The sequence below is a fragment of the Fopius arisanus genome, unplaced genomic scaffold, assembly GCF_000806365.1.
Source record: "Fopius arisanus strain USDA-PBARC FA_bdor unplaced genomic scaffold, ASM80636v1 scaffold00043, whole genome shotgun sequence".
NCBI lineage: Eukaryota > Metazoa > Arthropoda > Insecta > Hymenoptera > Braconidae > Fopius > Fopius arisanus.
Genome location: NW_011887782.1, coordinates 385581 through 400526, shown reverse-complemented (window position 1 = coordinate 400526; position 14946 = coordinate 385581). Strand labels below are relative to the sequence as shown.

The 14946-nt window shown below is 34.8% G+C and overlaps 3 protein-coding genes across 6 annotated transcripts; 2 read left to right on the top strand and 1 right to left on the bottom strand.

Annotated features, from left to right (window-relative positions):
- Nucleotides 1-1014: 1014 nt before the first annotated feature.
- LOC105267001 (uncharacterized) lies at nucleotides 1015-3913 on the top strand. The gene is made up of 6 exons (XM_011305567.1): nucleotides 1015-1946; nucleotides 2183-2286; nucleotides 2478-2745; nucleotides 3049-3191; nucleotides 3584-3738; nucleotides 3824-3913. The coding sequence occupies exons 1-6, from the start codon at nucleotides 1769-1771 to the stop codon at nucleotides 3879-3881; spliced, it is 906 nt and encodes a 301-aa protein (XP_011303869.1). The 5' UTR covers nucleotides 1015-1768; the 3' UTR covers nucleotides 3882-3913.
- Nucleotides 3645-7887, bottom strand: LOC105267002 (uncharacterized). Of its 2 annotated transcripts, none has more exons than XM_011305569.1 (3): nucleotides 7799-7887; nucleotides 6925-7055; nucleotides 3645-4217 (listed from the first exon to the last, which is right to left on the bottom strand). In XM_011305569.1, the coding sequence occupies exons 1-3, from the start codon at nucleotides 7854-7856 to the stop codon at nucleotides 4095-4097; spliced, it is 312 nt and encodes a 103-aa protein (XP_011303871.1). In that variant the 5' UTR covers nucleotides 7857-7887; the 3' UTR covers nucleotides 3645-4094. The 2 variants fall into 2 exon arrangements, with proteins under 2 accessions (XP_011303871.1, XP_011303870.1); XM_011305568.1 differs by lacking the exon at nucleotides 7799-7887 and adding an exon at nucleotides 7615-7775.
- A 1094-nt stretch (nucleotides 7888-8981) lies between these two features.
- Nucleotides 8982-14735, top strand: LOC105266997 (spermatogenesis-associated protein 5). Of its 3 annotated transcripts, none has more exons than XM_011305558.1 (3): nucleotides 8982-9176; nucleotides 10645-12684; nucleotides 13293-14735. In XM_011305558.1, the coding sequence occupies exons 2-3, from the start codon at nucleotides 10660-10662 to the stop codon at nucleotides 13623-13625; spliced, it is 2358 nt and encodes a 785-aa protein (XP_011303860.1). In that variant the 5' UTR covers nucleotides 8982-9176; nucleotides 10645-10659; the 3' UTR covers nucleotides 13626-14735. The 3 variants fall into 3 exon arrangements, with proteins under 3 accessions (XP_011303860.1, XP_011303861.1, XP_011303862.1); XM_011305559.1 differs by having other exon boundaries at nucleotides 8982-9227; XM_011305560.1 differs by having other exon boundaries at nucleotides 9165-9213.
- Nucleotides 14736-14946: the final 211 nt, after the last annotated feature.

Sequence of the window (14946 nt, the reverse complement as noted above, 5' to 3'; positions counted from 1 at the left end):
TCCCACCCCTGAGACCTAATTACCGGCCCGGCAAAAATAATGATCTGTCGATTGACCCTATCATTATATTTTTTGAGGGCCTACAGGGGCTGGCATTTAGTTACCCGTAAAACGCGTTTTTTCTAGGGAATTCCCTAGGGACATGTCGGGCAAAAATCCCTCCACCCGGGCCTTAAGTTCCTTTTTTTTTCTCCGCAAGATGGGGCAGTGCGTTCTATTCGCGCGTTTTTCAAACGTTTCCCGCTAGTAATTAAAAATCAGGCCAAGTGATAAACTATTTGCGAACAATACTGCATCCAAAGATAAGTTAATTTCGTTTATCTGGGAAATAGTTGTTAATTAGTAATTATTAAAAAGGATTGAGTCGTATACCTGTCGAAGATTGGAAGGAAATAAGAAAAATCTAATTCTAATCGATGCAAAATAATTTGCTAATTACTACAAACTATTTTTTGCAATGAAAGGGCTGTTATATCAGGATGCCTTTGATGCACATGATGATTACTTAGTTCAAAAAAACAATTTCCAGGGCATAGGACATCCTAGTAGTTTATGATCGTAATTCAAGCTTTTCACAGTTTACAAATTGAGACTGAGATAAGGTTTAATTAAAGATGTTCAGAAAACTAAATTTGATGACTAACACTCTGGCCTTTCGGTTCATTCCAATTCATCTTTTCATCAGCTACATTTGACAATCCGAAATATTAATTTCCAACGCTCAAAAGCAGCTATTTCAAGTGAAGAAGGCCTCGATTAAGATCTTGGCATTTTTTACATAATGACAATAACTTATACTTGTTGATTTTTAATATTTATTTTAATGGTAAATTGTACATAACTTTAAACTAGTATATAATTAGTTTAATATACCCTAATTATAATACAGATGCTATTAATAATTACTTCGATAATTTGACTTTCTTTCTCCCTATTTTCGCAATGAAAGTTAAAAAAATCCCCGTCTTTAACTTTCCTACAATAATTTTGAAAAGCTGTTGCACATCTCAGTATTAATTGCCTAAAATCAAATAACAACTTGTTATTATCAAATAATAAATTAACGCAATTTTCAATGAAATTTCGAGATAGAACTCATGAAATAACAGAAATCTTCAATACAGCTCGAAAAGTCTTAAGTTGAGTTCTGAAAATCTAAAGCCAAATTTTTTTAGTATAACAAATGGATGTTTGAACGATTAAGATTTCGACTTTGAATATATTAATTCGAGTTTTGAAAGACTCAAGTTTTTCAAACATATCAAATCAACTTTAAAAACATTGAAATTTAGTTCTCAATAATTTGACTTACGTCTTCCAAATATCAAATTAACATATTCGGCGTCCCCAAATAAACTTTTGAGACTTGTATAAAATTTTTGAAGAACTTAAAACAAGATTTCGTAAAGTTTCTTCTCTAAATTTGTTGCACCTGAGAACAAGACTTTTTACTTTCAGGTACATGAGATGGTAATTGAGAGTTTCGAGTGTCCACTTCATCCACTTGTTCCCCTGGGAATTTTGTCCAATGACGTCCACGTTTTTTTTGAAGAGAGACTGTTACACTTACGCATTAAATTGCAGCTCACGTCATACAAATGACAAACCGCAACCAATGGGCACTCTACCTATTACTCCCCCATTGACTGGCGCTTATGGGAATATGAAAACTTCCCAAACTGTTTGTAGAAGCTGAATAACACTTGTTCGCCAGTTCCATCGCGACGACTGGGTGATAAGGGCCGTTGTTCCACGCCGATAATTCACAATGTTGTGTTCATTGTCCCATAATTTATTTCTAAATGGCATTTTCATATTTTATTTCATATGCAATAGCTCAGTGACTGGAGCAAGTGGTTCCATAATTGAAGATGAGTACTCTGATGGGTACACTCGACAGTTCCACTGTTGCGCGAAACATGAGAAAAAAATCGGCGTTGGACATGGTAAATAAATTAATTAGGAAAAACTGGAGGGATGGGACAAGAGAAAGGGAGATGACTTGATCATAGTATGTACACCGTGCCGGATATACGATTTCCAGTGTAATAATTATGCATAGCACATTAATCAATTGATGCTGCATGTACATGATCACCTTGTGTGCTGATAAAGTTGCTCATCCGGTTTGATTTATGCGCGCATTTTCCCTCCGAACTCGTTGCACATTCATATTTTTCAGGTATCTCAGGGGAAATTATTACCATTGATGCGGGTTTATGCAGAAAAATTTGTCCTAGACATAATACTGATGACCCCGGAGATCCTAGTAGACCTGCAGTTCAAGTAATCCACTTAAGTATGATTTTAGAAAAAAAAATTCTAGTAAACCGATTCAAAAGATTTCATTGGACGATCGTTTTTTAAGGAAATTTTAATAATTTTGGAAAAGTCTTCCGCTGGATTCTCTCAACCAATAATCGATAATCGAAGCGTAGAAGTAGAATGACGTAATAATTATTATTGTTTTTCGGTAGAGGTGTCCTCTTCATTACCAGTGTCATCCTCGAACAGCTCGGATGGAGCGAATCTCCACTCTCCAAGGAGTAAAAATAATAGAAACTATCAACACTTGTGACTGCTGGCCAGAATCAGGATGTACACGAGTTTCATACGAGCAATTGGTTCACTCTGGGACCCCGTATCAAGTAGCAATGGACATCGGGCGATGTCTGGGATCATGTTCAAAATTGCTGACGTGTAAACCTTTAAAAAATACTACAGTCAGCATCAAGGGACCCAACGGTTAGTTCTCTTACAGATGAATTCTCTCGCTACCTCAATCTCTCAAATGCAATCTCCCTAATTCCCCGAATGCCAAAAATACGCCTCATTTCATTTGGCTTAAATCTCTATTTTGTAATTACTTTTTTTCTAATAGTAAAAGTACTTTATTTATTTGTTTTTATTATTTTATCATCAGTGAGACTTAGGGGAATTTTTTTTCAAATTGAGATCTAGGTGAAATCATTCCAATCGAATTCTACCTTCAGACCAATTATCACTTGGCGATGTGGCATATTTATTAATTCCATTGATGTACTCTAGGCGATGAAATTTACCAAATTATTGACAAATGCGCCTGTGCCAATAATTGCCACAGAATGGACAGAATCGAGAGTGTCCTTGATTATAGTCAACTGGAAATTAAGCAGGGAATCAACACGAGTGACGTGAAACCAGTTATCAGGGTAGACAATTGTCACATTGTTGAAATTTTTTGGTAAATCTATAGTACACCAACCTCTACAAAATTTTCTTGCCAACCTAGGAGAGTACCTAGGAGATACCATTTAAGTTTATCTTCCTTCAAGTCACCTTGTCTTCTATAATGGGGACTTGTGTATAGATGTAAAATACCACTTTTTTCCTCTGACCTTCTGGAGATATATATTTTTCTAAGACCTTATTAATTAAAGCTATTTCTAATAAATTTAAAATGCATGATATGATATTAAATCTAAATGACGGGGGGTGATGTTCTACAGATTTACTCAATATTTTGTTTCTGCTAATTAACATATCGTTCGAATATATCAAGTTGATTCGAACATATCAAGCGAATTATTTAATATTACTGTAGCATATAAACGTCGGCGAGTGTGTGGGTTCTTGTCCAGGCAATGAAACTGAGACGTGCCTTCTCAGGGATAAAAAAGAACCGACCAAATGCCTAGCGGCTCTTTATTCTAAACATCATAATTGTACACCAGCCAGGTTTAAAGTTCATGAATACAGGTAATCATTCAATCTTCAACTATCATTCGCGATATAAAAAAATGTCCGCCATACCGAATTGAATTGAATTTATTTTTATTTTAAGGACACGCAGAGGCTCCAAACGAGAAATCATCCAAATAACTGATTGTGCCTGCGTATGAAGGCATCAAAATCTCCACAAGACTTGATATTGTAAATTATTACCCAAAAATAATGTAAAATATAGATTGTTTTAACAGAGACGGGTCTGATGCTCAGACATTCCCTCATCCGCTATACGCACAGGAGATGACGGATTACTCCAATCTCATGGTCGTGTCCTCGAAGATCTTTTGGAGCTGCGTCATTGCTTCTTTCTTTTTCTTTCTCCTTCATTATTCTTGGAATGTTGAATAAAGGATCTGGCGTTTTTTTTTACTCGACGCTAGCTGTGGAATATCTTCAGGAGTACTACTGTCGAGCTTCGAGGCATCCTGTCCCTCCAGGGAAATGACTTTCTGTTGAGAAAATTAATGTCACACTGTATTATTGTCAATTAATAGTACAATTCAATATAATTGGGGGAAAGTGTTGTTGGGCTATAATCCCACAAGTCTAAAAAACACTTCGCCGTGAGTATCGCACCGTTTTTTTCATCTTAATTTGTGGAAAGTGAGTCGTGAGGTTTCGTATGCGCGGATCGTGCGTAAAATCTCACTTTTCAACACACCTGTACGGAAAGTTCGCACTTTGCTGCCTGATCAACGGGGGGGAAAGTGAGTGCTTCCTGCCCTTGAGTAGAAAGGTGCTGCCAAGGCCAAGACTTTTCACCCTTAGGAGCAACTTTCCACCCTTAGGAGCAACTTTCCACCCTAGGGCGGCAAGTATTCACTCGTTTTTCGGACAGCAAAACACGAAGTTTCCTTTGCAGGCATGTTAAAAAATAGCATGTGCACCTCGAGCGGGAAAACACTCACTTTCCACCCTTGATGCACAATATACTATTACACACAGTGTGTTTAAAATGTAATAAATTATTGTAATAAACTGAACATTCAGAATTAAATGTGTAAAATTACAGTGACCTCCCACAACCTCTATAGTTTTTCTGCGAAATTTCGGGAAAAATCTTCTTACCATTGCATACTGCATTGGTACGCGCACGTGTGCAGGTATGCTAAAAACTTTTCATCAATGACTTATGCTTATTTTCTTTTATCACAACACCATAATTGCGATACAAAGCTGAAGATAATGGAATACGTATTATGTGGTGTGTTAGGATTATCCAATACGTCGGTTTTTTGTATAAAAATATCGCAACCATTAAAGGTAATGGTGGATGATGAAAATGAGCAAGATGGTCTCTTCTTCCTGTCATCCAGACATTGCATCAGCAGTCCCAGCGTTAGATAGAAGTCTAGTTCTCGGTATACGATGGACTGTTTAAGGATGTTCGGCCGGTATTTTGTTCCTATTTTTCTGAGATTTATTGAAAACTATCGATCAGACGGGGATATGAAAATATAGTGTTTGTCCATTACATCATCATTTATTCTTTCACAAAGTTTCATCCCGATACACCAATTTTTATAACTTTTCACTAGAATTTATTGATTTTTTATTAAATTTTAGTGAAAAGTTTGAAAAAATTGTGTATCGGGATGAAACTTTATGAAAGAGTCAATCATGATAGAACGGACAAACGCAATATTTTCATATTCCAATCCGATCGATAGTTTTCAATAAATCTCAGAAAACAGGAAGAATGACAAAGTACCAGCAAAACATCCTTAACTGGCGTGGTGGTATGAATGATAGCAATTAGGGAAGAGTACTAGAAACTGACCGGTGAGACGGCTTAATCCAACAAATTAAAACTTGGAGAGCTTTGGCGGAGTCGTGAGAACTCTTGAGACACCAGAATACGATCGGAAGCTGAACAGAGGAAACTTTTGTGCTCCAGGTCTTTAGCGAGACGAGACAAGAGACAAGCGTCCCAATAATTAATCATTCTCCTGTGCTTTAAACAATTTAGAGAATAGACAAGCATATAATACCCGATTAATTATACGTATGGTCATTCAGAAAGAACTTCTTCTCTATTCTTCAACAACCTCCCTCCGAGTGAACCTGATGCAGAGCTAGTTTAGGAGGAAGTGACAAGTAACTAAAAACGCAATGGGTGAACAATCAAATTTGGCAATCACTTTGACCACAAATTGACAAGATCTTTACTCAAAGTGAACTTTAGCCACGAGAAAACGATTAAGAAAACAGAATATCAGAGTAACGAGTAGATTGAATTTCAGGGTGAAAATTCAGATTCCAATTCAAATCATTCAATACGGCTAGCGGATGAAGAAGTTTTTCATTTAATTTTACTTCATTGTTTGTTTGGATATTCAGTTTTTTTCATGTCTTAAATAAAACTAGAGAATCTAACGAATAAAGTCATTTATGGTTAAATAGACAAAAAAATTAAATAAACTACTGAAACTAAAACTAACTAAACTACTCTAAGTGGCCCAACAATGGAATTGAAAATGAAAGTGTGGTGCTCTTATAAAAACCGCATGTTAAATTTCGCTGTTCAAGAATTTTTTAAATAAATAATGGATCTTGCTTTCTATTGTCTGAATGGAATTTTGTCGCCAACATTAAACAAATTAGATTTAATTACATGGAAAATGAATAACGGGCGCCAAGGGCGTGTCTGACTAGTCTTAAAAATGTCGAGTCTTCCCGAATTTGAAAAGTGTTTCGCGATTAGAATAACCATCTTATATCTGATCTTATCTTAAATACCTTCAAAAAAATCCCCCTTTGATTCTGGTGGAAATTCTGATTGTTATTAATTATTAATAATTCCCGGTTTAACGAAGTCACCGTAATGCTACACTACTGATCCATGATGAGCAAATAAAATAGTATCTAGGTCAATTACCCTCGGGATCTCCCTTGGTTAATTACGGTAATGAACTCAATCCGGAGCTAGTCAGAGGAACGACATAGCTCTAATTTCCGTAGTTAATCTAGAATGGCTGGATTGGTTAGATTTTATATAATGTTGCCACCATAAACAATGAATCATTCCAAAGGATAATTTTTTAGGAATTTTTCAATGTTAAGAAAAGAAACTTTTTAGCGCAAATAGATGAATAAATAATTAACAATCTACTGGCCATTCTTCACCTATTTTCATATTTCTAAAAATTTCTTTACCGTATGTCTTTTTTTCTCGTGGAATGCTTCAGCCAGTAGTGGATTAATATCTTCTAATGCTTCATTTCCATGTCTTATATATACTGGAATGAATCCGGGAATGTTTTCCAATACTTGAATCGGTTTTCCAGCTAGAAATCAAAGTATAAATTTATCCTCTTCTGATTATGCATTGTTTCTCGCGAAACAAAGATTAGTATAGTAAGGTACAAGTGGAAAAAAGTATTTTCATGACCAAGTGCCGAAAAGTGACTTTCCCGCACCTTCTGGAAAAATATTGTTCGCAACTCGTGTAGAAAGTTATTTTTTACATGTAGGATTATCAAAACTCCAATGTACCAAAAATTACTTTTCCGCACTTGTTACGAAATATACTATTCTTTCATGGATATTGTATAAAATTTTATGACATTTTTTATGATAATTAACGTATAAATTTTTTGTAATTAATGAAAATTTAATTATCAATTTTCAAAAATATTTTTATGTGTGCATTAATTATTTAAAAAATAATTTTCATTTTTCATTAAGCTAAAGAATGAAAAACGATGACACTTTTCGTTACATCTGTATTTTTCAAAATTAACTGTTGAAAAAAATGAACTTATTCATGCGGTAAACGTGCAGAAAAGTGCCCTTTGTTTCACTAGTATCATAAAATATGGAATCACAAAAAAGACATTAACGAACTTGTAGACCCAACAATCCATATAACTGTCACCACCAGACAAAGATACACAAAAGAATTAGTCTGCGTCATTTCTATGAATACGCACGTATCTTAAAACTGCGAGCGATCAACTGAAACTTCTGTTCGTTCATTCCCGGGTTTTATATTACAGAGCAGAATCGAGACCTCTCGGCCTCCTCCTACCTGAACTAAACAGAAGTCCGGGAATCGAATGTATCTTATCTCCATCTTCCATCTGCATGTTACTCAGCCATAAAAATGATGTATCTATCAGGATTCATTTCATTCATGATGACGAGTAGGCAATAACTACGATTAGTCATTTATATTTATAGGTAATTGATTTATAGATGTTCTGATGACACTAGTCTTTTTTTCAAACAGTGTAATTACTAATTTCTTAAAGTCCTTTCTCAGTTATAATCAAACTTTGTACGCATCTCTATGCTATTACGTATTATAATCAATCATTCCATTATTATCAACAATCGGAATGACATAGGGATCCGCCCTCGTAATTATAAATGCTGAACATTTCATAATGGTCCCCAAAGTTTAAATCATATGTAAAAACAGATTCTGTATGCACTTAAAAAATTATTTCCCATTAATCATTTATGTGTAAAATTGGAAAATTCATCATTTGTCTGATGTACTAGCTGTTATTATTATTGCAATTTTTTTTTTAATATTAAAAATCCCCAAAATAATATGGAAACCGAAAGAAAATCATCACAAGTAAATAAAATGTTCACGTTTGTATCCAACCTGTCATTTCATCAATGATAAATTATCATTCAGACATTCTCTAATGACGTAATTTTTCGTCATCTCATTAGAATTAATTTATATTCAACACTTTTTTAATTGGCAAGTGAACATTTCAAGACTGTTATCATAAAAATGTGTTTTTTATAAGGCCCGCCGACAATGAGGTAAGGATATGTCTTTAAAAATAAAATAATGGCGCCAAAAAAATTTCAGATGTTAAGTATGATTTTTACTACAGCACCTAATTGAGGCAATTCTGTAGCGAACTGTTGATTTATTTGTGTGTTGACATTATGAAAAATATAAGTATATGTTTAACGAAAATTAAAGGAAGACTTATTTATTCATTAGCTAGAGATTGCAACAGAAATAATTGATTCAACTTACTTCAATTAAAGTTATCAATATTTGTACCTTCAGATACGCTCGGTACACGTTTCGTACTCGAAATCAGACTAGAATCTGATGGTAGTACAGTGCAGGTACATTACCAGTACGTCGTACTCCCGAAGACAAAATAGTACGCTGTGCTATCTGGGTGAAAATGTTGAAAATGTTATACTCTGATGGTAACTGCCGTTAAAGTCACATGGGCGCACTAACATCATTTCGATATTTGAGTATTCCTTAATTTTGGACTCTGCCAGATATTGAATTACTCGCAGAAAGTGTACTTAGTTTGCAAATGCAATTGCAATAAGCCTGGCGAAAAGATGATTTTGGTGTTGGATCCTTAGGAAAGTTCAGTGTCAGACAGTTCACCATCTGCTGGGAACAAATTAGACGTGAGGTAGAGGTTATGTTTGTTAAGGCCGGGGTGACATGAAGTAAATATAGAACCGTAAATATATTTTCGAAGGTTTTAATTTCCCCTGAATGTTTTAAATAAATTATAATACCATCAAATTCAGTAATTTTCATTTCTAATGAAAGCATTGTAATTGATTAAATTTAAGTTTCTCATTGTTTATGTTACATCAACCAAATATGATTCAAGATCTCTAAGATTGTTTATTTTAAGGTAGTCTCCCGGTACATCATGAGTCAAGCTAGTGTACTAATGACTTTTATTAGCGCGGTAATTCAGTTTGACAACATTGCTCAACGACTTGCACGCCTGTGTGATGTATTTCCATCCATGTGTTATGTTTCTGTAAGGACAGCTGACCCAATTGAGTAACATTGTTGCCACATCGATGAATTTCACACTTAAGGCCCGGGTGGACCATCAATCGAACGTCATTTTATTTAAATTCGATCTTTTTAGCTTAAAATACATTAAAATTTAGGATCCAATTTGCGTCGCCGAAATTTGATCACTTGCATGGACATTAAAAAATAATGAAAAAATAGAGGAAAAATTATTGAAGGGTGCTAAAGAGCGATATTGTTTACTAAAAAATAATTTTAAAAATCGGTAGCTCATTATATATAGCATATGTAGATGTATATAATAAATAAATAAGATGTATTCAATGTGTTATATCATGGTAAGCTACGTTTTTTTAAATCATTTTTTAGTTTTTAAACAATATCGCTCTTTAGCGCCCGCGAATAATCTTTCCTCTTTTTTAAAAATTATTTTTTAGTGTCCATTCAAGTGTTTCTCGCAATACAAATTTGATTCCAAATTTTAATGTATTTTAGACGAAAAAGATCAAATTTAAATAAAATGTCGTTCGATAGATGGTCCACCCGGACCTTAATTAATTAATTTCAATATTTATAGGCGTTGAATCAAAATTTTTCATTGCGCAAAATGTTCTTTAACGTCTGTACATATAGCTTTAAAAATTTCATGAAAAACTCATCGTTGGAATTTTCAAAACTAAAGAAAAACCGTGAACTGCCGTAAGACTCAATGTTAATCGTCGAAAAATAAGAAAATTTATAATTAATAACTATTATTCTGGATCATCCAGGCTTCCAAAAATTCAACTGAGTCATTTTTGCATGAAAATTTATGGGCATGTCAATTTTCATCAAAATCTCATCGTTGTTTCTACATACAGGAGTACTACCTTAAAACCGTGTTGACGCGATGTATGTGTGTGTATATGTAACGATTTTTTTTCAAATTTTCTTTCGAATTTGGCGCTAGTCTATCCGAGATATTAAATAATATGCGAATTGTTGGGATGGAGTTTCAGCTAGGCTCGCCAAATTTCACACGAGTAAAAACCCTCATCCCAACAGTCCGCAAAAATACTATATTCGCACTTCTATAAAAACTATTAATTCTATTCTTCGATTTACAGGAAATAGACATAAGAATGTCTTCAACACCGAGGAAAGGAAGTGCATGGGTGACCTGTGCGAATTGCAGTGCCATAATCACTCAAAAAGACACGGCGATTCATGAACGAAATTGTCCACCATCTAATGGATGCTCTACTCACAATTACATTTTGAGTGGCACATTGTACAGTACTCTGGACATTTACACTTCACCAGAACCGCCGAAAAATATATCTGACCAAGATACCCACGACATGGTATTTATGTCCCAATCAGCCCTCGAATTATGTCATATAGCGATTGGAGATAGAGTTGTTTTGACATCTGAAACTGGAGTAACTGTCAAGAAAGCCTGGCCAATATATGACAAGTCCCTTACAACTGTTAGTCTTACTAGAACTAGTTCAGAAATTTCGGGAATTAAAGGACGAGTGAGAGTAAAAAAAATTAATTCAACTCCACCCTCAGCAAAAGAAGTACTTATCCAGTCGATTGGAAAAGTATCGAAAGTAAAAATTACCACCGATCTACAAATTCTAATAAAAAATTTTAATGAGAGAAAGCTCTTCTGTGTTGGTAGTAGAATAGGTCTTCCATATTATGGCAAAACTTTGGTATTTAAGGTCATAAAAATAAGTGGCAATGAAGGAATTATTAAAACCATTGAAGAGGGATTCGAGAAAATGAGGATTAGCGAAAAAGCTCCCCTCTTTTTCGAAGCTCTGTACAACACCAAATGGTCTCTGATCGACGACGAGCCTTCGATCGTAAATCAAAAAATAGGAACAGAAATAGGATTAAAAGATATTGGAGGGTATGAAAAACTTATTGAAGAACTAAAGGACATGCTGGACATAATTTTTGAAAAATCTAAACCTATCAAAGGTTTGAAAATCAACAAAGGAATACTTTTGTATGGAACTGAAGGCGTTGGAAAAACTGCAATTACTTCCGCACTTTTATCTCATTATGATATCAACGTTTTTCCCCTAAACTCCAGCGACATTGTGACTCAGTCCGGAGGTAAACTTGATACCTACATAAGTGAAATATTTTCAAAAGCAAAAACTCAGGCTCCAAGTGTGATTTTGATTGAAGATCTCGACACGCTATGTCCTAAGAAAATGGGAGGTCTATCAGAGAATGAAAAGCGTATTTCGGGGATTTTAATCAAAGAATTTAATGAGTTACAGAAGAGTGATGTGGCTACTTTTGTGTGGAGCACGACTTCAAAGATTGATTCGATCAATTCATCTTTGAGAAGACCTGGTAGAATAGATAGGGAGTTTGAAGTGCCTGCACCAACTCCTCGGATGCGAAAGGATATAATTTACAAATTACTGATGAAATTCCCACATTCGCTGATGGAAAAGGATATTGATCAGATTGCTTTTGTGACTCATGGCTTTGTTGGTGCTGATTTAGATTGTTTATGCTGCAGAGCAGCCATGAACGCTACAAAACGTCATAGAAATTTCTGTGATCGCGAAGACGATGTTCAAGTAACAGTAGAGGACTTTAATTACGCTTTGACTCAAGTAAAACCTTCAGCAATGAAAGAAGTACTGGTGGAGATATCAAATGTCAAGTGGTCGGACATTGGGGGGCAGAAGGACTTGAAGTTGAAGCTTCAACAAGCAGTGGAATGGCCTTTAAAGCATCCAGAAGCTTTCGAAAGACTGGGAATAACGCCTCCAAGAGGATTGTTGATGTTTGGACCTCCGGGGTGCTCGAAAACAATGGTTGCTAGAGCCCTTGCGACAGAGAGTAAATTGAATTTTATTAATATCAAAGGACCTGAGTTATTTTCGAAATGGGTAGGAGAGTCAGAAAGGGCTGTCAGAGAAGTATTTAGGAAAGCGAGACAAGTCGCTCCTTCTATTGTTTTCATTGATGAAATTGATGCCCTCGGAAATGAAAGAAGTAGCGGGGCAAGCAGTCCTGGAAATCAGGTACAAGAACGGGTATTGGCGCAGCTACTAACTGAACTGGATGGTGTTACTGCTCTCGGAAATGTTACACTTGTTGCTGCTACCAATCGACCTGACAGAATTGATAAAGTATGTTTGATACGTCATTAGTATATTGTGCACCAGGGGAAGAAAATAGGGTATTCTAAGCCCTTGTTTCTCTTCCACGGTGTCCATTGTTTTTTCAAATTCATTCCTCGAATTTCTGTTGTTTTCGGAGGTCAGCGGGATGACATAGCTCACATTCTCTCGGATTTGGGTTAGAATTGATAATGTTTATTACTGACAAAAGATGTTATTCTGAATATAAAGAAGTAACCATTCTATTTCATGCATCATCATGGTACCTGGGTCAGTTTAAATTACAATCACAGTAACTTTCAAGAAGAAGTTCAATGCATCCATTGTCTAGCTTCAACTACAATTTTCTCAAAAATTTGATTTTCAAGTTCACAACTTTAAACCCTCATAACTCCGTGAATTTTTAACTTAGAGAGTTTCATCTGGACTGAAAATTCTTGCGCCAGAAATCAATGTATCTACTTCCTTATCGCTAACAAGGGAGCTTTTCCCTCTGGGAAAAGTGTATATAAATAGTTATAAGTATTTCCACATGAAAAAGTCCATCGACTTTTCCACTCGATTTCTCTTTGACGTATTTTGATGTATATGCCAAAAATTGTTATAATTTGTTTTAGGCACTCCTCAGACCTGGACGTCTCGACAGAATGGTATACGTACCCTTGCCAGATTACGAAACTCGGTTAGAGATATTTAAAATAAAATGTCGCCAAATGCCGATTGATGAGGATGTAAATATCCCAGATTTGGTTGATCTCACTGAAGGATACTCGGGTGCTGAAGTTCAGGCAATTTGCCATGAGGCTGCCTTCAAAGCACTTGAAGATGATCTGAACGCCTCCTCGCTTTCAAAAGAGCATTTCAAAGCCGCATTAGCCAGTGTTAAACCTAGAACACCTCGAGCACTCGTGGAGATGTATGAGGAATACGTAAATAGAATTGAAAATTAGCAAAACATCGTATAACATGGATTTTTGTTTATTTTTCCAAGGAGATTATATTACACTGAAAGATTCAACATGTACACGAAAAACACACTCCTTTAGCTCATAATACTTTTATTTTATTTCTTTGACTATCTTCTAAATTTCTATAGCGCATTACTTTAAATGATCTTTTGAATTCACGATTAAATCTTCGATCAATTTTTCAATATTCTAATATCGCTAATTGTGTGTAAAAAAGAAACTTATTGAATTCCCATTACTCCAATTACACATTCTTCCAAGTCGGTATTATACTTGAATAACAAACAGGAATTCTAACAGTAACCGTAACCAACTGATGAATTTATTTTTATTCCATGAATAATTAAAATAGTATAATTAGAGATATAAACAAAAATTAAATATGATTGAAGCTAATTCATGAATATATATATATATATACAAGGAAGTTCGTTATTCAAACTAAACACACCATGATAATCATCACCATCAATTATTTACAAACATGATAAAAAAAATAAAATATTTTTACAAGGAAGAGAAAAATGCAAAAATGTTTTAGAGAAACTGATATTTTGGTCATGAGAACACCACATTTTTCATTAAAATATCATTTACTGGTGGTCTTTGTATTCACGAGTCCCCTCGAGCCCCCTTGAGCCCCCTCTCTCCTCTTCCCCCAAAAGAAACAAAAAAATCCATCAAAGGAAAGATTTAAAAGGGCCCATTTTTCCACTCACGCTGTCACCGAACACATGTTGATCACACGTTAAATAAAGAACAAATATCGTAATCATAACCAATGTATAGATTCAAGATCATATACATCATCAACACATTCAAATTAGTGGAAACCAATTATAGAAGTCAAATGGCTAATTATAGAACATCTAAGTAAGTAAAATTTACTCGGATCTCAGGAATAATTATCGGTTAATACCCTAGATTTTGGTGAATGTCGACAGTCAAATAGTAACAACTTTTTAAAGCCAGGTCGTCTTTCAAGAATTTTTTTTACTAATTGTTCCTCAAAATTCTGATGCTCGGTTTTTTAAGAACTAATGATCCGAATAAAAAATATGGCTATATACGTTTAAACATATGCTTAAAAAATTGAAATAGAATGTTTATTGTTTTTAACTGAGATTCATTAATCAACGAAAACAGAGAATCGATAATGTATTATCACGAACAAATTCTGTCATGTTAACTGTGATTATGGGGAAGATGAATACATAAATCCGTTGATAGACCACCAACCACTTTTTTTCAATATTTTAAGAATCTTTTCTCATTACACTTTGACGGAGAAATAGTGATCACT